Source organism: Myxine glutinosa, chromosome 10 (genome assembly GCF_964187855.1).
Source record: "Myxine glutinosa chromosome 10, kmMyxGlut1.1, whole genome shotgun sequence".
NCBI lineage: Eukaryota > Metazoa > Chordata > Myxini > Myxiniformes > Myxinidae > Myxine > Myxine glutinosa.
Genome location: NC_136270.1, coordinates 45,342,170 through 45,364,533, shown reverse-complemented (window position 1 = coordinate 45,364,533; position 22,364 = coordinate 45,342,170). Strand labels below are relative to the sequence as shown.

General features: G+C 43.3%; 1 protein-coding gene across 2 annotated transcripts in view; it reads left to right on the top strand.

Moving 5' to 3' along the window:
• The window catches only part of LOC137418956 (uncharacterized), a 22,294-nt gene extending 3,614 nt beyond the window's left edge, over positions 1-18,680 (top strand). Inside the window, exons 2-5 of one of the 2 annotated variants that reach the window (XM_068105123.2) lie at positions 3,175-3,476; positions 5,211-5,335; positions 5,551-5,624; positions 6,577-18,680. In XM_068105123.2, coding sequence (XP_067961224.2) covers positions 3,175-3,476; positions 5,211-5,335; positions 5,551-5,624; positions 6,577-17,696 — 11,621 coding nt within the window. In that variant the 3' untranslated portion in view covers positions 17,697-18,680. The remainder of the gene's footprint in view (positions 1-3,174; positions 3,477-5,210; positions 5,336-5,550; positions 5,625-6,576) is intronic. The other variant, XM_068105124.2, reaches the window with a different exon arrangement.
• The last annotated feature ends 3,684 nt before the right edge of the window (positions 18,681-22,364 follow it).

Here is a 22,364-nt window from a genome sequence, read left to right as displayed (position 1 = left end):
TTTTCATCCGATTGACTTGAAAATTGAACAGCATTTGCACATTGGGTCACTAAATAGGGAAACTAACTATTTTTGAGGTCAAAATGTCAAAGGTCAACTCAAGGTCAACCTTACAAAATCATCATTTTTTATCTGAAAAATCGTCACTTTTCTTCCTATTGACCGGAGCTTTGATCAAGATTGTCAATTTTAATCTTGATGAAATGGACAATTTGCTGTATCAATGGAATTTTTTTTCTTGGGGGTGGGGGCGGATTTTGCAAGTATCGTGCTCCGCATGACGTCTTTTTGTTTGTCTGTTTGTTTGTCACCGGCCTACAGGTCACAATTCTAAACCGATCGTCACGAAACTTCACGAAGTTGTATAGGCCATCCCAATTGAGAAGCCTATTGTTTTTGGGGTCAAAAGGTCAACATAGGCCAAAAGTCACCAACTTTGCCAAATTTCTAAAATCCTCAATTTTCATCCAATTGACTTGAAATTTGAAAAGGACTTGTATATCTGGTCACTGAATTCAACCACCAAGTATATTTGAGGTCAACATCGGCCAAATTTCTAAAATCCTCAATTTTCATCCGATTGATTTGAAATTTGAAAAGGACTTGCATATTTGGTCACTGAATTCAACCACCGAGTATTTTTGAGGTCAACATAGGCCAAATTTCTAAAATCCTCAATTTTCACCCAATTGACTTGAAATTTGAAGAGGACTTGCATATCTGGTCACTGAATTCAACCACCAAGTATATTTGAGGTCAAGATAGGCCAAAAGGTCAACATAGGCCACATTTCTAAAATCCTCAATTTTTATTTGATTGACTTGAAATTCTAAGAGGATTTACATATATGGTCACTGAATTCAACCACCAACTAATTTTGAGGTCAACATAGGCCAAGTTTTTTAAATCCTCAATTTTCATCCGATTGACTTGAAAATTGAACAGCATTTGCACATTGAGTCACTAAATAGGGAAACTAACTATTTTTGAGGTCAAAAGGTCAAAGGTCAACTCAAGGTCAACCTTACAAAATCATCATTTTTCATCTGAAAAATCGTCACTTTTCTTCCTATTGACCCGAGCTTTGATCAAGATTGTCAATTTTAATCTTGATGAAATGGACAATTTGCTGGATCAATGGAATTTTTTTTCTTGGGAGTGGGGACGGATTTTTCAAGTATCGTGCTCCACATGACATCTTGTTTGTTTGTTTGTCTGTTTGTCCGCACAGAATAAATATGATTTTCTCAGCAACCGTTGGTCCGATTGCGACATTGGGTCCGGTCCGATTCCGATTGACAGGAAATTTCCACCATAGGTGCAACTCCATCTGAATAATTTTTTTATGATAATTATGACATCATAGTTCACGTGGTATTGGCGCCATCTTGGAAAAACCGAAAAACTTTTCACCTCTATAGCTCCTAAAGCACTTAATAGAAAAAATTGAGACATGGCCCATTGTAAAGAACTCTCCATGGGGAATAAAATATGTTAATGATGATGTCATATGTACCTCGATTATGACATCATAATTCGACAAGTACAAAACTTAATCCGATCAAGATGAAATTTCTTGAGCGTCATCCAGGGATAAATTGTAGGAGAAAACATAATTATGACGTCATAGGTCACATGGTTCGGCCGCCATATTGGAAAAACCGAAAAACTTTGCACCTCTATATCTCTGAAAGTGCTCCATAGAATAAAATTGAGACATCACTAATTGTAAAGAACTCTCCATGGGGAATAAAATATGTTAATGATGATATCATAGGTGCTTCCATTATGACGTCATAATTCGACAAGTACAAAACTTCATCCGATCAAGATGAAATTTCTTGAGCATCATCTAGGGATAAATTGGTGGGGAAAAAAAAAATAATGATGACGTCATCGGTCACGTGGTTCGGCAGGCATATTTGTTGTTTACACAAAAGCCTTAAAAACCACTGAAATCACATCCTGGCGAGGGTCTGCAATCTCTGAATGCTCTTTTTTGTTATACCCTGCAAGGTTTGCTTCTTCCACTCTTAGCACAAACAGAGTTTGTCAATCAAAACTTTCAAATCAATTGACAATTAATGAACTCACAACCATCAAATTATCAAATGGGTATTACCTTTGGGATGGAGTTCCATTGAAAGTCCTGATCATTTCATACCCAAAATATGGAAGGTTTAGTCATCCGTTCCTCCTTCAACTGCCAAAGAGAGTATTGGATAGTCCGTCATGGGGGCCTGTTGGCAGGTGGCCACGCAGACGCAAGATTATATCGGCCCCTGTTTGAATGTTCTATTCTTGGACAACAACTGGAGAGGCAATACTGTCCGAGTTTGACGAGGAAGGCTCAGCCTGAGCCCCCAGTCATGGCCACACTCTTCCCTCGGCCCAAGTAGTCACGAGGCAGTCGGTGCTATGGGTGGTTTTTACCATTGCTTTCCGCAGCGATAGCCAGGGCAGGGATTTTTGAATTTGGTCAGGGTAGTGAACGCGATGGCCGATCTTCTTATCGAAAGCCGTTGTAGTTTGATTCATAATGTTTGGGGTGGTATCTGGATCACCATCTTATTATAATAGAGCAAACGTATATGGTTATGTCGTTATGTTTATATGCAACCAAAACGTGTTCTTCTTCTTCAAATAAAATTAACACCCTCATAATTAATTCTCTTAATTACGTTTAGATTGCTGAGACCCCTCAGACCTTTGACGACCCTTTAAATCCACCAAGACCCTTAAGACCACCAAGACCTCTGAATACCCAAAATACCCTTAAAGATCCAAAACACCCTGAAGACTACAAAGACCCAAAACACTCTGAAAACCCAAAAGACCCCGAAGATCCAAAATACCCCAAAGACCCAAAACACCCTGAAGACCCCAAAACACCATGAAGTCCCAAAAGACGCAAAAGACACCGAAATAGTCAAAGATGCCTAACCCTCTGAAACGACGTGTGGTGGGCGCGGAGCGCGCCGAGTCACGCTAGTACGTTATAATGATTTCTTCGATATGATCGGCAAAAAATCTGACATTCCTGATAGAGGATTAAACGATGAATGTGGAATCTAATGTCCTTTGAAATAATGTCAATCAGTTCCAGAAAGGCTCTTCACCATTGTCTATGTATCTAACTCCTCTCTTCCCCTTTCCTCCCCATTCCACCCCAAGTTTTCGGAAAACCAGTTAATGTTTTCCCAACGGAAGAAGAACTTTTTGCCCTGGAGAACGCGGCAGCCAAAGCTGCACTCGAGGTGGCCGAGCGTCTGGAAGGTGAACTCGTGTCTTACACAGAGGAGGTGAATCATGAGCAAGTCCAAAAGCAGGAGATGGACCAGGAAGTAGCTGGACTTGCGCAAACGCTCCAGAGATTGCAGCTGAAAGCAGCGGAGGTATCAGAACAAAGGGCTCACCTTGAACATACGGCAATGGAAATGGAAGAAAGATTTCATTCCCACTTGGTTTCCCTTCAAGTGCGTTTGCAACACATAACGTTTGCCATTTTCTGCTTTCTTTTCATCAGCAATTGCTTTTAATGATTATATGATAATAGCAAAGGTGCACAAATTCCGTGCAACCACAATCATACTAAAATACCCCATTTCGTGTCTGTCTGTCAGATGAATTTTTGACGCCAATACATTCTGTCGTTACTTATCCAATATCAACCAAACTTGACAGGATGACCAAGGGTTACACAATGAAGGTTGTAGCATATTCGTTTGCCCCCCGCCCCTCCCCAAAGGGGTTTTCTCCCCCGAGCGGCTTTTCCCCGCCATTGCCTTCAATGGCATTGCATGTTGAGGTGTATATCAATGTTAAATTAGCTTTATCGTGGCGCTTTTCCAAAGAAGAAGATTTATCATGGCGTTTTTCCAAAGACGCTTTCAACAACAAAATTAATGATAATCGCATATTATTAATGTTATTACAACAATATTAATACTAATAATGTCCCACTTCCCCAAAGCATTTTTCCTGCAGTGATAACGTGTAGGTATAAATAGCTTGTATAACAAAAACACTCCAAAAAGAACCAAGATGTTTGGTTTAAATTGGGCCGGTGCTTTGTTTCCTCGTCATCATCCTTCAGAGAAGCCATTTTAGCAGGTGTCCCATATTCTGACATTCCTTCTGAGCGTTACTGATTACATGTTATTTTTGGAAAACATAGGGCATTGTGTGCCATGCCGTGGCCAGATTCCGGCAGCACCATGCAACTGACCTGTTCAGGATAAACTTTCGGCAATGGAAAAAGTTCACGATGTACTTGTGGGTGCCCGTATTACACTCCAGATTGTCATGGGGATAACAATAGTACACGTTACAGATTCCAGCAAAGCCATTCTCAGTTTGAATGACACAAGTATGGACTATTATGGGGCATCTACATATTACATACACAATGGCAGGATTTAACTACCCCCATTCCCCCCACCCGTTCTATTTCCTCCGACTCTTATCTTTTATGAACCTCCTGATATATGATACTAGCATTGGCCACCCAGGGGGAGAGGAGGTGGCACACCCGATGCTGCCGGCTCGGTGAGCTTTCCCCGGCGGTGGTTTTGGGGTGTGTTGGACATTGAAAAGCTGTGGTGTTATTGGCCTCATATGGCCTGGTGATTATCCTTTGCCTGTGGACCGTTGGCAGCTCTGCCTGACCCCACATCCCAACATACACTTTACTTGGTGGCCTCAAAATGGATGGCAAGGCCATCTTGTGATAGCTTAAAACCTTGCTCAGATTCAGAAGTACCTACAACCCAAATGTTTGGGCCTCTTGGTGCTTTGGTTCAGCCGTGAAAGAATAACATACAAAAAAACACAAAAACTTGGGGAAAAAAACAAACAAACAAAAAAACAATATATATATATATATATATATATATATATGCACGGCACTATAACTATACCCTTTTAACTATAACTGCAATTGTCTTTTTTCGAGTAAACCTGCCTTCATATTTTTTCTCTCAACAGTTGTCAAGTATCAAGTTATGGAGAGTACGAATCCTTGTGCTTGATACATTTCTTAGAAGATAAATATCTTGTTGAACAGATGTGAGCTTAAGGATGCATTATATTTAGTTTTGAGTAATGAAGGGCAAAATGTATCCTGATAAAAACGTCTGTGTTGGCTTGTTAACCTGTTTAACCCCTCATAAACCTTTATCAACCTGACAGGTGTTTTTGCACTATTGTAGGAAAGAGCAGAAGACCTTGATCAAGAGAGCAGTGAGTTCCAGATGGTTGTTCTGAAACAGTCTCGGGAGTCTCGGGAATTAGCAGATGCAGAGATGCAACTCCGCTTGGAAATTGCTGCTTACAGGTGTGACAATTCACCTCGTTTCAAACACTCGATGTCCTACAGATAATGAGTCAAAGTGCAAGGATTTTAAATGATTCCTCCCAAACTTCTTCCCCGCCTCCAAAAAAGCCTTAACCGCAGGATAATAGCGCCAGTGGGATTGTGGAATTTTTAGGGGAAGACAAATATCTGCAACAGGTAAAATGGAAGTGTAACAATATCGACATTTTCGACAGGAGTATGCTGCAAATGGAATGTGGTGATCCATTGCTCGATGAAAAGGAACGGCAATTACGAATCCAACAGAAAGGTAATATATTCTTTTCCACAACAACGCTTTCTGAATTTTTTTTTTTTTTAAAGAATGGAAGGCGCTTCCAATCAGAAAGTAAAACTAGATGTACTCCACAAATTTGAGCAAATAAGCAAGGGAAAACCCGGTCTCAGGTGACGTTTCACCTGCTTTACAACAAGGTATATTGGCCCGAGGAAGCCTGCTCTGAAGGGGGTGAAACCTCACCTGAGACCGGGTCTGCTCTTGCTTATTTGCTCAAATTTGTGGAGTACATCTCGTTTTACTTCTTCTTTTTTTGTATACAAGATCGAGGCTCCTGTAAAAGCTAACATTAATCACAAAAAGACAAACTGACACATAAAACATATAATAAAGGGAGCGGGAGACAAGATGGGGAGAGAGGGAAGCACACAAGCACAACAATGGTAGAGAACAGGGACATTTGGGAGATCTGTGGGAGGGAGAGGGCTTGGGGGGAGAAGGCAGGGGAAGGGGGTGGGTGGGAGAGGTATAAAATATATGGACACTGCTAGGACTTCCAGGAAAGAAGTCGGAATTTCAAAAAAGTGGATCTGGGGTGAATTAACGGGGGTATAAAAGATCAAGGTTTTGGATGGGGGAAGACAAGAGATCCTGGTGAACAGCTGTTTTAAAGACGTGGAGGGATGAGTGGGATTGAAGAGAGTGAGGGAGTTTGTTCCAGAGGTGGGAGAAAAGAGGAATGAAGGAGTGAAGGTGAGCAGAGAGTCTTGATTTTGGCAGTTAGAATAGTTGGAATAGTTAGTTAGAATAGAGAGTCTTGATTTTGGCAGTACTTTCTGATTGGAAGCGCCTCTCTTTCTTTAAAAATCTATAATCCCAACCGTCCCAATCTTTTACCATATATATATATAAATACAGTATATACAGTATATTCAAAACGGTCTCACTTAAAAGCGCACCCTAATCCTTTCTGCTGGTTCCTCAGGGTTGTGGCAGCAACAAAAAAAGTCCTGGATGCACGGCCCTCACAAGTACTATCAGAGGACTGATGTTGGACCAAGCTTGAAAGCGCATGCAGAAGTGGCCAAGGCTAACAGGAGAAGACACGACTGGATTTGCAACCAAAGAGTTAAGACACCAACCAAGTTAGCTTTAAACCATTCGCAAGAAATGGCTTTTGGGTTGAGCAGAAGCAAGAAGTTGAGTGGTGAAAGCGCTTCGAGATCATCTCCTGTTAAGATTCAACACAGTATGGAAGGAACAAACATTCAGGGAACCCAAAAGGAACAAAAGAGTGATGTGTCCATCTATAAAATCAAAGAGCTGAGTGAACAATCATCTAAGGTTTGTTCTAAGACCGAAATAACAGAAAGCAAAGTACATGACATAGTCCCTGCAGCTTATGAAATGGATTCTGCCCCAAAATATATTGAGGATCCAAACAGGATTGGGACAATTGAAGAAAAAGAGGTGGTTGAAAGTGGTGACTTATCCGCAATAACTTATTCGGAGCTTTTAAAAGAAGATGCCTTTGAAACCACATCAGCTGCTGAAAATGGCATGGAGTCGTGTAGCTTAGCAATCAGTGACAAACAAAAAGATGAAGACATTTGCGCACATGGTACAGATTCAGTAGCTGAATGCCCTGAAGAATGTGAAGAAACCTCATTCCCAAATCAAATCAGTGATGAAGTTGATAAAACCGATACGCTCGTTGCTTCGTTGCCTCCTGAGCAGCAAGGAACTGAAAGAGAAACACAGGAAAACACCGCCATTGATTCAGAAGCAACTGATGTAAAAGAGCAATACTTTCCAATACCTATGGAAACTGAACCATTGGAGGAACAGTATCCTCAGCCTTTTGATTCCTGTGCAGAAACCAAGGAGCCTGTTCCAAGTCCATCCTCCAAATGGAATTTAGATGAGCAACCTGCGGGCATTAGTGATGGAGATAATGTATTCACTTATCCGGAATATATAGAAGAACAAAATACATGCGAAAGGTGGGAGGCAACAACAACAACAACTCATTCAACAGACGTGCAATTAATGGAGAAGGAAGAGGAGGGCATCTCTTTAGATTTGCCAGAAAACCCCGAGAAAGATTACCAGGATAGGAATGATAAGTTTGATTTGGAATTGCCTTCTCCAAACAAAATTTGTGCAATTTCCACCATCGAATCACAGGAATCACAGGAAGATGACATAAACATCATTGAGGGGTTAGACAAGCAATATATTTATCCGGAAAGAATATCGTTTTCTCCTGAAGATAAAGATGCAAGTTTCCAACTTCACTTGGAAATGAAACCAGAGAGTGAAGAAGAGTCGTTACAGCCGCAACAAGAGTTCCTGGAAATTGCTAACAAAGAGAAGGCTTATTCAGGAACGTGCGATGATGTTTGTGAGGACCAACACGTAAGCCCGAGCAGGGAAAACATAACGGAGTCTGTTACTGAAGTGACAGAGACTTTGAAAATGCAGGATTCAGAGGCTGAATGTCCTGAAGAATGTGAAGAGACATTAATAAGTGATGAAGTTGATAAAACCGATACGCACGTTGCTTCGTTGTCTCCTGAGCAGCAAGGAACTGAAAGTGAAACACAGGAAAACACCACCATTGATTCAGAAGCAACTGATGTAAAAGAGCAACACTTCCCATTACTGATGGAAACGGAACCATTGGAGGAACAGTACCCTCAGCCTTTTGATTCATGTGCAGAAATCGAGGAGCCTGTTCCAAGTCCATCCTCAAAATTGAACTTAGAGGATCAATCTGTAAGCATTACTGATGGAGATAATGTATTCACTTATCCTGAAAATGTGGAAGCAGAACAAAATACATGTGAAAGGTTGGAAGCAACAACAACCCATTCAACAGATGTGCGGTTAATGGAGGAGGAGGAGGAGGTGGACATCACTTTAGATTTGCCAGAAAACCCCGAGAAAGATTACCAGGATAGGAATGATGAGTTTGATTTGGAATTGCCTTCTACAAACAAAATTTGTGCAATTTCCACCATCGAATCACAGGAATCACAGGAAGATGACATAAACATCATTGAGGGGTTAGACAAGCAATATATTTATCCGGAAAGAATATCCTTTACTCCTGAAGATAAAGACTCAAGTTTCCAACTTCACTTAGAAATGAAACCAGAGAGTGAAGAAGAGTCATTACATCCACAACAAGAGTTCCTGGAAATTGCTTACAAAGAGGAGGCTTATTCAGGAACGTGCGATGATGTTTGTGAGGACCAACACGTAAGCCAGAGCAGGGAAAACATAACGGAGTCTGTTACTGAAGTGACAGAGACTTTGAAAATACAGGATTCAGAGGCTGAATGTCCTGAAGAATGTGAAGAGACATTAATAAGTGATGAAGTTGATAAAACCGACACGCACGTTGCTTCGTTGTCTCCTGAGCAGCAAGGAACTGAAAGTGAAACACAGGAAAACACCGCCATTGATTCAGAAGCAACTGATGTAAAAGAGCAATACTTCCCATTACCGATGGAAACGGAACCATTGGAGGAACAGTACCCTCAGCCTTTTGATTCATGTGCAGAAATCGAGGAGCCTGTTCCAAGTCCATCCTCAAAATTGAACTTAGAGGATCAATCTGTAATCATTAGTGATGGAGATAATGTATTCATTTATCCTGAAAATGTGGAAGAAGAACAAAATACATGTGAAAGGTTGGAAGCAACAACAACCCATTCAACAGATGTGCGGTTAATGGAGGAGGAGGAGGAGGTGGACATCTCTTTAGATTTGCCAGAAAACCCCGAGAAAGATTACCAGGATAGGAATGATGAGTTTGATTTGGAATTGCCTTCTACAAACAAAATTTGTGCAATTTCCACCATCCAATCACAGGTATCACAGGAAGATGACATAAACATCATTGAGGGGTTAGACAAGCAATATATTTACCCGGAAAGAATATCGTTTACTCCTGAAGATAAAGACTCAAGTTTCCAACTTCACTTAGAAATGAAACCAGAGAGTGAAGAAGAGTCATTACAGCCGCAAGAAGAGTTCCTAGAAATTGCTTACAAAGAGGAGGCTTATTCAGGAACGTGCGATGATGTTTGTGAGGACCAACACGTAAGCCCGAGCAGGGAAAACATAACGGAGTCTGTTACTGAAGTGACAGAGACTTTGAAAATGCAGGATTCAGAGGCTCAATGTCCTGAAGAATGTGAAGAGACATTAATAAGTGATGAAGTTGATAAAACCGATACGCATGTTGCTTCGTTGTCTCCTGAGCAGCAAGGAACTGAAAGTGAAACACAGGAAAACACCGCCATTGATTCAGAAGCAAGTGATGTAAAAGAGCAATACTTCCCATTACCGATGGAAACGGAACCATTGGAGGAACAGTACCCTCAGCCTTTTGATTCATGTGCAGAAATCGAGGAGCCTGTTCCAAGTCCATCCTCAAAATTGAACTTAGAGGATCAATCTGTAAGCATTACTGATGGAGATAATGTATTCACTTATCCTGAAAATGTGGAAGCAGAACAAAATACATGTGAAAGGTTGGAAGCAACAACAACCCATTCAACAGATGTGCGGTTAATGGAGGAGGAGGAGGAGGTGGACATCTCTTTAGATTTGCCAGAAAACCCCGAGAAAGATTACCAGGATAGGAATGATGAGTTTGATTTGGAATTGCCTTCTACAAACAAAATTTGTGCAATTTCCACCATCGAATCACAGGAATCACAGGAAGATGACATAAACATCATTGAGGGGTTAGACAAGCAATATATTTATCCGGAAAGAATATCCTTTACTCCTGAAGATAAAGACTCAAGTTTCCAACTTCACTTAGAAATGAAACCAGAGAGTGAAGAAGAGTCATTACATCCACAACAAGAGTTCCTGGAAATTGCTTACAAAGAGGAGGCTTATTCAGGAACGTGCGATGATGTTTGTGAGGACCAACACGTAAGCCAGAGCAGGGAAAACATAACGGAGTCTGTTACTGAAGTGACAGAGACTTTGAAAATGCAGGATTCAGAGGCTGAATGTCCTGAAGAATGTGAAGAGACATTAATAAGTGATGAAGTTGATAAAACCGACACGCACGTTGCTTCGTTGTCTCCTGAGCAGCAAGGAACTGAAAGTGAAACACAGGAAAACACCGCCATTGATTCAGAAGCAACTGATGTAAAAGAGCAATACTTCCCATTACCGATGGAAACGGAACCATTGGAGGAACAGTACCCTCAGCCTTTTGATTCATGTGCAGAAATCGAGGAGCCTGTTCCAAGTCCATCCTCAAAATTGAACTTAGAGGATCAATCTGTAATCATTAGTGATGGAGATAATGTATTCACTTATCCTGAAAATGTGGAAGAAGAACAAAATACATGTGAAAGGTTGGAAGCAACAACAACCCATTCAACAGATGTGCGGTTAATGGAGGAGGAGGAGGAGGTGGACATCTCTTTAGATTTGCCAGAAAACCCCGAGAAAGATTACCAGGATAGGAATGATGAGTTTGATTTGGAATTGCCTTCTACAAACAAAATTTGTGCAATTTCCACCATCCAATCACAGGTATCACAGGAAGATGACATAAACATCATTGAGGGGTTAGACAAGCAATATATTTATCCGGAAAGAATATCGTTTACTCCTGAAGATAAAGACTCAAGTTTCCAACTTCACTTAGAAATGAAACCAGAGAGTGAAGAAGAGTCATTACAGCCGCAAGAAGAGTTCCTAGAAATTGCTTACAAAGAGGAGGCTTATTCAGGAACGTGCGATGATGTTTGTGAGGACCAACACGTAAGCCCGAGCAGGGAAAACATAACGGAGTCTGTTACTGAAGTGACAGAGACTTTGAAAATGCAGGATTCAGAGGCTCAATGTCCTGAAGAATGTGAAGAGACATTAATAAGTGATGAAGTTGATAAAACCGATACGCACGTTGCTTCGTTGTCTCCTGAGCAGCAAGGAACTGAAAGTGAAACACAGGAAAACACCGCCATTGATTCAGAAGCAACTGATGTAAAAGAGCAATACTTCCCATTACCGATGGAAATGGAACCATTGGAGGAACAGTATCCTCAGCCTTTTGATTCATGTGCAGAAACCGAGGAGCCTGTTCCAAGTCCATCCTCAAAATTGAACTTAGAGGATCAATCTGTAATCATTACTGATGGAGATAATGTATTCACTTATCCTGAAAATGTGGAAGCAGAACAAAATACATGTGAAAGGTTGGAAGCAACAACAACCCATTCAACAGATGTGCGGTTAATGGAGGAGGAGGAGGAGGTGGACATCTCTTTAGATTTGCCAGAAAACCCCGAGAAAGATTACCAGGATAGGAATGATGAGTTTGATTTGGAATTGCCTTCTACAAACAAAATTTGTGCAATTTCCACCATCGAATCACAGGAATCACAGGAAGATGACATAAACATCATTGAGGGGTTAGACAAGCAATATATTTATCCGGAAAGAAAAACGTTTACTCCTGAAGATAAAGACTCAAGTTTCCAACTTCACTTAGAAATGAAACCGGAGAGTGAAGAAGAGTCATTACAGTCGCAACAAGAGTTCCTGGAAATTGCTAACAAAGAGGAGGCATATTCAGGAACGTGCGATGATGTTTGTGAGGACCAACACGTAAGCCCGAGCAGGGAAAACATAACGGAGTCTGTTACTGAAGTGACAGAGACTTTGAAAATGCAGAATTCAGAGGCTGAATGTCCTGAAGAATGTGAAGAAATATTAATAAGTGACGAAGTTGATAAAACCAATACGCATGTTGCTTCCTTGTCTCCTGAGCAGCAAATAACTGAAAGTGAAACACAGGAAAACACCGCCATTGATTCAGAAGCAAGTGATGTAAAAGAGCAATACTTCCCATTACCGATGGAAACGGAACCATTGGAGGAACAGTATCCTCAGGGTTTTGATTCATGTGCAGAAATCGAGGAGCCTGTTCCTAGTCCATCCTCAAAATTGAACTTAGAGGATCAATCTGTAATGATTAGTGATGGAGATAAGGTATTCACTTATCCTGAAAATGTGGAAGAAGAACAAAATACATGTGAAAGGTTGGAAGCAACAACAACCCATTCAACAGATGTGCGGTTAATGGAGGAGGAGGACGTGGACATCTCTTTAGATTTGCCAGAAAACCCCGAGAAAGATTACCAGGATAGGAATGATGAGTTTGATTTGGAATTGCCTTCTACAAACAAAATTTGTGCAATTTCCACCATCGAATCACAGGAATCACAGGAAGATGACATAAACATCATTGAGGGGTTAGACAAGCAATATATTTATCCGGAAAGAATATCGTTTTCTTCTGAAGATAAAGACTCAAGTTTCCAACTTCACTTAGAAATGAAACCAGAGAGTGAAGAAGAGTCATTACAGCTGCAACAAGAGTTCCTGGACATTGCTCACAAAGAGGAGGCTTATTCAGGAATGTGCGATGATGTTTGTGAGCACCAACACGTAAGCCAGAGCAGGGAAAACATAACGGAGTCTGTTACTGAAGTGACAGAGACTTTGAAAATGCAGGATTCAGAGGTTGAGGACTTCACCATCTCAGTGGAAACACTGAGTTCCATGTCACCACATTCCAAGGAAGATGATCATGGGAAGACCTATGGCACCACAGAAGAAATACATGAACTGCACATAAATGAATCATCTGAAGAGGAACCACAAAGCTCTCATGAGAGTGTGTTGCAAATGCTGGAGAGTACATCAGAAGCTGAACATATCCTTGAGGATAAACTTTTGGAATTACCCCACGAAGTACAAGAAATATCAATAAAAGAGTTGAAGTTGGAAGAACCTTTTTCAACATTGTCTGGGCAGACTCCCTTTACAAAGGAAGCTGGTTTAAGGGAGAGTTCAGAAATGATTCTATCAGAAATGCTGGAATGTAATGTCACCGACCAGGAAGAAGTGATTTTTAAATGTGAAGAAGAAAAGGACAACTTGACACTAACTCGAGCTGGTGACGAAAGTTATTACATAGAAGAAGAAGAGGAGTGTGTTCGTGCTGACGCTCCAACAACTAGCTCCTCTTTAAAGTTTGGTGATTATCAAGAAATGGTTCATTCTGAGGAAGACAACTTGTCTCAGAAGGAAGAACCCGACCAAATGGTAATCCATGAAAGCCATGCATCACAAAATGAGCCAGATGTGACGAGTGATGCAAATAATGAAATTGGAGAAGAGATCAAGGTATTTGGGCACAAACACTTATTCAAACATCAGCTTCCAATGAGGCTGTTAACTGATAACGTTCCAGAGGTTCCTGTCGATTTTACGGAGGAAGCACCTGATCACTGCAAAGAGACTCTGCCAGATATCTCGACATCCGATCTTGAAAGAAGCCTTCCTAAATATCAAATTACTGCAAGTGAATCTGTTCCTGAAACTACGGGCACTGAAATCTGTGTTCCTGGCTTGAAAAAGGAAAATGAAGTGGAAAGTAGATACATGGAGGTTGAAGCAGATGTGCCAGAAAATGTTGCTGCACAGAATGTTGTGGGAAAAGAAACAAAGGAGCGTAAAAAGCGATTGAGGAGAAGAGGAAAAAAGAACCATACACCTCTTGCTCATCGATCAGACAATGCAAACATGAAATCAAATTTGCAGCAAGGGGATATCGATCAGCCTGTTGATCAACAGGGTCACAAATCAGAGCAAGTGTCATGTTTGTATGAGGAATCGGTGTTTCCACATGAGGAAGTAAGTACTCTGAGCAATGAATGTGAACTGAAAGTTTCAGGAAGTTTGGTGGAAGCCTGGACTGAAAAGAGCGATACAATATCACCTGATGAAATGGACACTGTATCTGTGTCGTCCACTCCAGACAATGTGTCATTGAAGCAGATTGATGAATGCAAGGACAAACAAGAATTGGAGGGTGCACAAGAGGAGTCGCATATGCATGAAGATATGCAGCAATTTTCCAGAGCGGACATAGATTCCTTCACTGGGAAAGGAGTGACAGATAGCGGTTTTGTAGATGCAACGGTGTCCGATATGTGTGTTTTATCGACATCTATCGATGCTATCAGCAAGTCTACCACTTCTGAAAGTTTGCAAAATGAAGGAACAACATTCCACCAAGACAGTCATGAAGACGTTTTAACAAAGGAATGTGTTGTGGATGAAATACACATTCCAGAGAGTGAAGGTAAAGATGAATTTACTGTCACAGAAAACGGTCTTGTAAAAACCGAACAGGAAAAAGAACAAATGTCCTACAAGCCTGAAGGTGATAAATTCGAAGAAGAACCAATAGCTTTTTCAAAAAATAAGGAATTGAGAAATGAGGGAGAAGAAGAGCAACATTTCATTAATTTGAACACTGATGATTATGCGCTTGAATCCAAAGACTCAAAGATAGAAGAGTTTTCTGACGCAGATGAACACCCCGGATGTGAAGATCGAGATTACGTGCTGGTAGTTAAAGACGGGGAATCTTTTGGAGAGCAAGGGAAGGAAAACGTACAGCTTCAAGAATACTATTCAAAATTGAGCAACAAGAAGGATCTCACTGAAGACGTCAGTGAGTGTGACGTTCATGATAAAAATCACAATAAAAAGTTCGAAGATCAATATGTTGATATGATGGATGATTTCCAAATTTTGTCATCGAAAGTCAAATTATCAGGAGGTGCTGATGATGAAGCTTCCTTGCAAAATGTCTGGGGAAATGAAAACGAGACAGTGCAAGAGTTATTTGAAGAAGGTGGAGACGACCAGCAAGTTGCAAGTGAAATGGATTCCTCGTCATTGCAACCTTCCCTTGAACCATTTATTTTGACTGAAAGCAGCAAGGATGTTACTCATGAGGTGATTAAATTGCATGAAAGACCTGAATGTAAAAGCCCCCCAATTTTTCCAATAGTGAAGAGTGATTCCGAAGAAGGCGGACATGTTTACATTGATCAAGTGCAGTTGACGTGGCTGTCGCAAGATACACGCAGTTTCCCTGTTGTAGAAGTGATCTCAGAATCGAGTACAACAGGCATTGAAAAGTCTGCATCATCACTTGGCCTTCAGGAGAAGGAAGAATTATCAGAAGAGGAAGAAGAAGAGCAAAGTTTAAAAGGTTCTAAAGAAGATGTTCAGAAATTTCCAAGCGAGAAAGCATATCAAATTCTTGAGACGATGGATACAACAAATATATCAAAAGAAGTTTCCATTGATTATGAAAAGGAGTGTTTTGATAAACAATATCAAAGCTCAGAATATGTAACAGTTTCTGTGCAACCACTAAACGACTATGAGCAGACTCTTCTTTTTGTTGAAGATGAGCAAAATATAGATAATGTGGAAATACCTGAAGAGCTGGAATCCTCTGGAGATGGACTTGATAAAGTTTTAGCTGAAAGTCAGGATGATGAGCAGTCTTGTTCAGAAGTAAAACTTTGTGAGGTTACGTTGTCCGATGATGAGAATCGTCCAACAACCTCCAAAAATGTCGAAGAGATTTCAGAAACGGTGGAGGTCAAACTGATAACAACAAAACTTTCACCAGAAGAAGAAACTTCTTTAGTTATTGAGGAAGTCTCAGACACGACCTTGGAGGAAGATATACACAATATGAGCAATTTATTCAAATTGCAGCAGGAAAATGGGACACATCCATTTGCTGAAATTGTGTTGGAGCAAACACCTTCAAAAATTGTGGATTCTCAAAGCATATTTATCGTTGACGAGGGGACTGAAAAATATCCCGATGCACAAGAAATTTCCGATATGGCCCAAAAAGTCGAGAAACAGGATGATCCTGCTCTTAAATTGAAAGAGATATTACGAGACATATCTACAATTGGTGCAGTCCCATTGGACGAGGCAACAATATCATTTGGATTGAAACAGGACAAAGTTACAGGATCTGCAGTTATTCAAAGTCCGGGCTTATTCGAAAGCGATTCAGTTCAAACTTGGCGTGAAATGAAAAAGGAAAAACAATTATTTCATTGCGAAGATGAAGATTCCAAAAGTTTGATGCAGGTTAATGTCGAAGACGGCAAACAAAGTCCAAATGCTACAATCAGTGGAGAGTTCGTTTTTGAACAAACAGGAGAAGGACAAGAACAAACAAAAGAAGAAGATGAAGAAGAAGGAGAAGAACAAACACTGAGGAGTGAATCACCTGACAATATACCTCCATCTGTTGACAAAGAACAACATTTGCCATTTGATGAACTCGATGAGCATCTTTTGTCAGAATCTGAGACTACCCAATCTACGCTTGCTGCTGGACGAGAGCAACGATGTCCACTGGATGAAGAAATTCCTGCAGACTCAAAAAGGAAGTGTCAAGGAATGGTTGAGTTGAAAGATGAAGAATGTCTGCGTCCTTCACACATGATTCTTCCCAATGTGGAAACTCAAATCTATGCCGATTTCAATCAAAATAAGTCTGAGAGGTTTACAGATGATGACTCAACATTAGAAGCTGACACTGAATCTGGAAGAGCAGAGACTTCATTACATGATGATGATAACGAAAAGGAATTGACAGAATTGGAATCTAATACAGAACTGGTCAGATCAAAAGCTTTGGACTTCCAAGTTTTCCCTGAATTTGGCACAGAACAATCTGCAGAGCATGAAGACTTCACAAGTACATATAAAGCAAAGGAGAACAAACTTTCCGGTGTCACGCCAATTTCTGCAACCTGCTCCTTTGGCACATCGGACACCATCACTCAAGAAGAAATCATGTTAGGGAACGACACACCAATAGAATCTGACAACTACCATTTCATGAGTTTGACACAAGAGGAAAACATCTTACCGTCACTGGGAACGACCATGGAGTCTTCGGCTCATCCGCATGTGGAGGAGGCACCCGAAGCGTCCGCTACCTTTGTTGAGCCGGAGAACCAGGAGGGATTTGGAAAAGAGAAAGAGAATGAAGAAGTTGCAGAAGAACGTGATGAAATTGATACTATGCTCCAACAAAATTATCACTCCTACAGACTCGCAAGCTCGAGCCAACCGGTGCTTGTGGATACGGGAGAGCGGCAGGTTGGTGTCATCTTCCTGGATGAGAGCAATCTGTCATTTCAAGGACACTCGTTACAATGAAGCTTCACTCAACAGCTGTCCTTTACCTTTCTTTAACTTGTAACCATAAATTTGTAACTTAAGATAACTTTTGAAATTACCAGTGTTTTGCCCTTGGGCACAATTCATGCCACAACGGTCTTGCATTACATTACCAACTCATTCATCCACTGTTCGACATGTCAAACGTCATTAGACTGAAGAGGGAGACGTACAAACCTTACACCTTCCGAGCACAAAAAGTCAGATTAATATTATCAACAACAAAACAAGGTTCACATTTATCACGGAGTCACATTTTGTGTGTGGTCCCCAATACCAAACTTAACATAACCTAAAGAACCTTTCGTAATATTATTTGTATAAAGCAAACAATGGCGACTGAAACTTTGGTAGAAGAAAGTGGGGAGAAGTAGGGAAAGGGAATGGCTGGAACATTATGTGTGGCTGCACCGTCACCATCTTCAGACCCTTGAGGTCCTGCCTCACCTTTTTTTTATCAACATGTGTCTCTCACATTGCACGTGGCCACGCCGTCACCATTTCAGACCCTGAGGTCCTGCCTCACATTTTATCAACATGTGTCTCTCACATTGCATGTGGCCGCACCATCACCATCTTCAGACCCTTGAGGTCCTGCCTCGCCTTTTATCAACATGTGTCTCTCACATTGCACGTGGCCGCACCATCAACATCTTCAGACCCTTGAGGTCCTGCCTTACCTTTTATCAACATGTCTCTCACATTGCACGTGGCCGCACCGTCACCATCCTCAGACCCTTGAGGTCCTGCCTTACCTTTTATCAACATGTGTTTCTCAAAATGAAGCCTTTTCTGACCCAGATATCACAATTAGACCAGCTCCACCATTGAGAGTGTCCCTTCTCGCATCACTTTCTACTATATGCCTTCCTCTTACCATCCCCCCCTTCTGTCTTAATGGTGTGTATTAGTGTTAGTTAGTTGAAAATTCTCTCATAAAGAAATAAAGTGCGATTGAAACTCCTTCATTCAAGTTTGACCTTTCTTGATGACATTTGCTTTTGGATGAAAGCCTTCCTTGTTGTTTTCGTCTGTATTGGTGTGTTGGAAAAGAGCAAGAGGAAACACAACATGGAAGGAATGTGTAGTTGGAGTGTTTGGAGTTTTTTGGGGTCGGGAAGGAAATTCAAATAGAAAATGGTGATAAAATCATTCTCAATTTATGAGAATATCTTTGAAATACAAGAATTAAAACTATTTAATTTTTCCTTTAAAAGATCGAGGCTCATGGAAGAGCAGGGTAATGGAGGCTATGAACTGAGAGTGTGGCTGGAAGGAATGAACAGGAAAAGAGGTGGGGAGGAAACACAAGGGGCTTCACCCCCACTATTTCAGGTCATTACCGATAAAACTCATGATCTTTCCTACCCCCATTAACCCTCCTCCAGCCCACCCCTTTGTTTTTTGTTCCATTTTCTGTTTCATCCCCGGATTTCCCTTCTTCTTGTTGCTGTGTTTGAGCTTGTATTCGGTTTGTTCACTCCTCGTGTTCACCACTTCGTTCACCCCTCGTGTCCACCACTTCGTTCACCCCTCGTGTTCACCACTTCGTTCACCCCTCGTGTCCACCACTTCGTTCACCCCTCGTGTCCACCCCTTCGTTCACCCCTCGTGTCGACCTCCTCGCTCACACCCTGGCACACCTCCTTGTTCACCTCCTCGCTACCCCCCTCATTCACTCGTGTCCACACCCTCGTGTCCACACCTCATTCACCTTGTTAACCCCTCGCGTCCACAATCTCATGTCTACATCCTCGCTCACCCACTCGTGTCCACCCCTTCATTCACCTCCTCGTGTCCACCCCTTCATTCACCTCCTCGTGTCCACCCCTTCATTCACCTCCTCGTCTCCACCCCTTCAGTCACCTCCTCGTGTCTACCCCTTCAGTCACCTCCTCGTGTCCACCCCTTCATTCACCTCCTCGTGTCCACCCCTTCATTCACCTCCTCGTGTCCACCCCTTCATTCACCTCCTCGTGCCCACCCCTTCATTCACACCTCGTGTCCACCCATTCATTCACCTCGTGTCCACCCCTTCGTTCACCCCTCGTGTCCATCCCTTCGTTCACCCCTCGTGTTCACCAATTCGTTCACCCCTCGTGTCCACTCCTCGTGTCCACCCCTTCGTTCACCCCTCGTGTCCACCCCTTCGTTCACCCCTCGTGTCCACCACTTCGTTCACCCCTCGTGTTCACCACTTCGTTCACCCCTCGTGTTCACTACTTCGTTCACCCCTCGTGTTCACCCCTTCGTTCACCCCTCGTGTTCACCCCTTCGTTCACCCCTCGTGTCCACCCCTTCGTTCACCCCTCGTGTCCACTCCTCGTGTCCACCCCTTCGTTCACCCCTCGTGTCCACCCCTTCGTTCACCCCTCGTGTCCACCCCTTCGTTCACCCCTCGTGTCCACCCCTTCGTTCACCCCTCGTGTCCACCCCTTCGTTCACCCCTCGTGTCCACCCCTTCGTTCACTAACTCGTTTCCACCCCTTCATTCACCCCTCGCGTCCACCCCTTTATTCACCCCCTCGTGTCCACCACTTCGTTCACCCCCTCGTGTTCACCACTTCGTTCACCCCCTCGTGTTCACCACTTCGTTCACCCCCTCGTGTTCACCCCTTCCTTCACCCCTCGTCTTCACCACTTCGTTCACCCCCTCGTGTTCACCCCTTCATTCACTCCTCGTGTCCACCACTTCGTTCACCCCCTCGTGTTCACCCCCTCGTGTCCACCACTTCGTTCACCCCATCGTGTTCACCCCCTCGTGTTCACCACTTCGTTCACCCCTCGTGTTCACCACTTCGTTCACCCCCTCGTGTTCACCACTTCGTTCACCCCCTCGTGTCCACCCCTTTATTCACCCCCTCGTGCCCACCACTTCGTTCACCCCCTCGTGTTCACCACTTCGTTCACCCCCTCGTGTTCACCCCCTCGTGTCCACCACTTCGTTCACCCCCTCGTGTCCACCACTTCGTTCACCCCCTTGTGTTGACCACTTCGTTCACCCCCTCGTGTCCACCACTTCGTTCACCCTTCATGTTCACCACTTCGTTCATCACCTCGTAGCCTATCCACCACTTCGTTCACCCCTCGTGTTCACCCTTCGTTCACCTCCTCGTGTCCACCACTTCGTTCACCTCCTCGTGTTCACCACTTCGTTCACCCCCTCGTGTCCACCCCTTCATTCACCCCTCGTGTGCACCCCTTCTTTCACCCCTCGTGTACTTCCTTGTTCACCTCCTCGCCACCCCCCCTCATTCACTCGTGTCCACACCCTCGTCTCCACACCTCATTCACCTTGTTAACCCTCTCGCGTCCACAATCTCATGTCAACATCCTCGTTCACCCACTCGTGTCCACCCCTTCATTCACCTCCTCGTGTCCACCCCTTCATTCACCTCCTCGTGTCCACCCCTTCATTCACCTCCTCGTGTCCACCACTTCATTCACATCCTCGTGTCCACCGCTTAATTCACCTCCTCATGTCCACCCCTTCATTCACCTCCTCGTGTCCACCCCTTCATTCACCCCTCGTGTCCACCCCTTCATTCACCTCCTCGTGTCCACCACTTCATTCACCTCCTCATGTCCACCGCTTCATTCACCTCCTCGTGTCCACCCCTTCATTCACCTCCTCGTGTCCACCCCTTCATTCACCTCCTCATGTCCACCACTTCATTCACTTCCTCGTGTCCACCCCTTCATTCACCTCCTCGTGTCCACCCCTTCATTCACCTCCTCGTGTCCACCACTTCATTCACATCTTCGTGTCCACCGCTTAATTCACCTCCTCATGTCCACCCCTTCATTCACCTCCTCGTGTCCACCCCTTCATTCACCTCCTCGTGTCCACCCCTTCATTCACCTCCTCATGTCCACCACTTCATTCACCTCCTCGTGTCCACCCCTTCATTCACCTCCTCGTGTCCACCCCATCATTCACCTCCTCGTGTCCACCACTTCATTCACATCTTCGTGTCCACCGCTTAATTCACCTCCTCATGTCCACCCCTTCATTCACCTCCTCGTGTCCACCCCTTCATTCACCCCTCGTGTCCACCCCTTCATTCACCTCCTCGTGTCCACCCCTTCATTCACCTCCTCGTGTCCACCACTTCATTCACATCCTCGTGTCCACCGCTTAATTCACCTCCTCATGTCCACCCCTTCATTCACCCACTCGTGTCCACCCCTTCATTCACCTCCTCGTGTCCACCACTTCATTCACCTCCTCGTGTCCACCCCTTCATTCACCCCTCGTGTCCACCCTTTCATTCACCTCCTCGTGTCCACCCCTTCATTCACCTCCTCGTGTCCACCCCTTCATTCACCCCTCGTGTCCACCCCTTCGTTCACCCGTCGTGTTCAACACCTCGTGTCCACCACTCGTGTCCACCCCTTCATTCACCTCCTCATGTCCACCGCTTAATTCACTTCCTCGTGTCCACCCCTTCATTCACCCCTCGTGTTCACCACTTCGTTCACCTCCTCGTGTCCACCACTTCGTTCACTTCCTCGTGTTCAACACTTCGTTCACCCCCTCGTGTCCACCCCTTCATTCACCCCTCGTGTGCTCCCCTTCATTCACCCCTCGTGTACCTCCTTGTTCACCTCCTCGCTACCCCCCTCATTCACTCGTGTCCACACCCT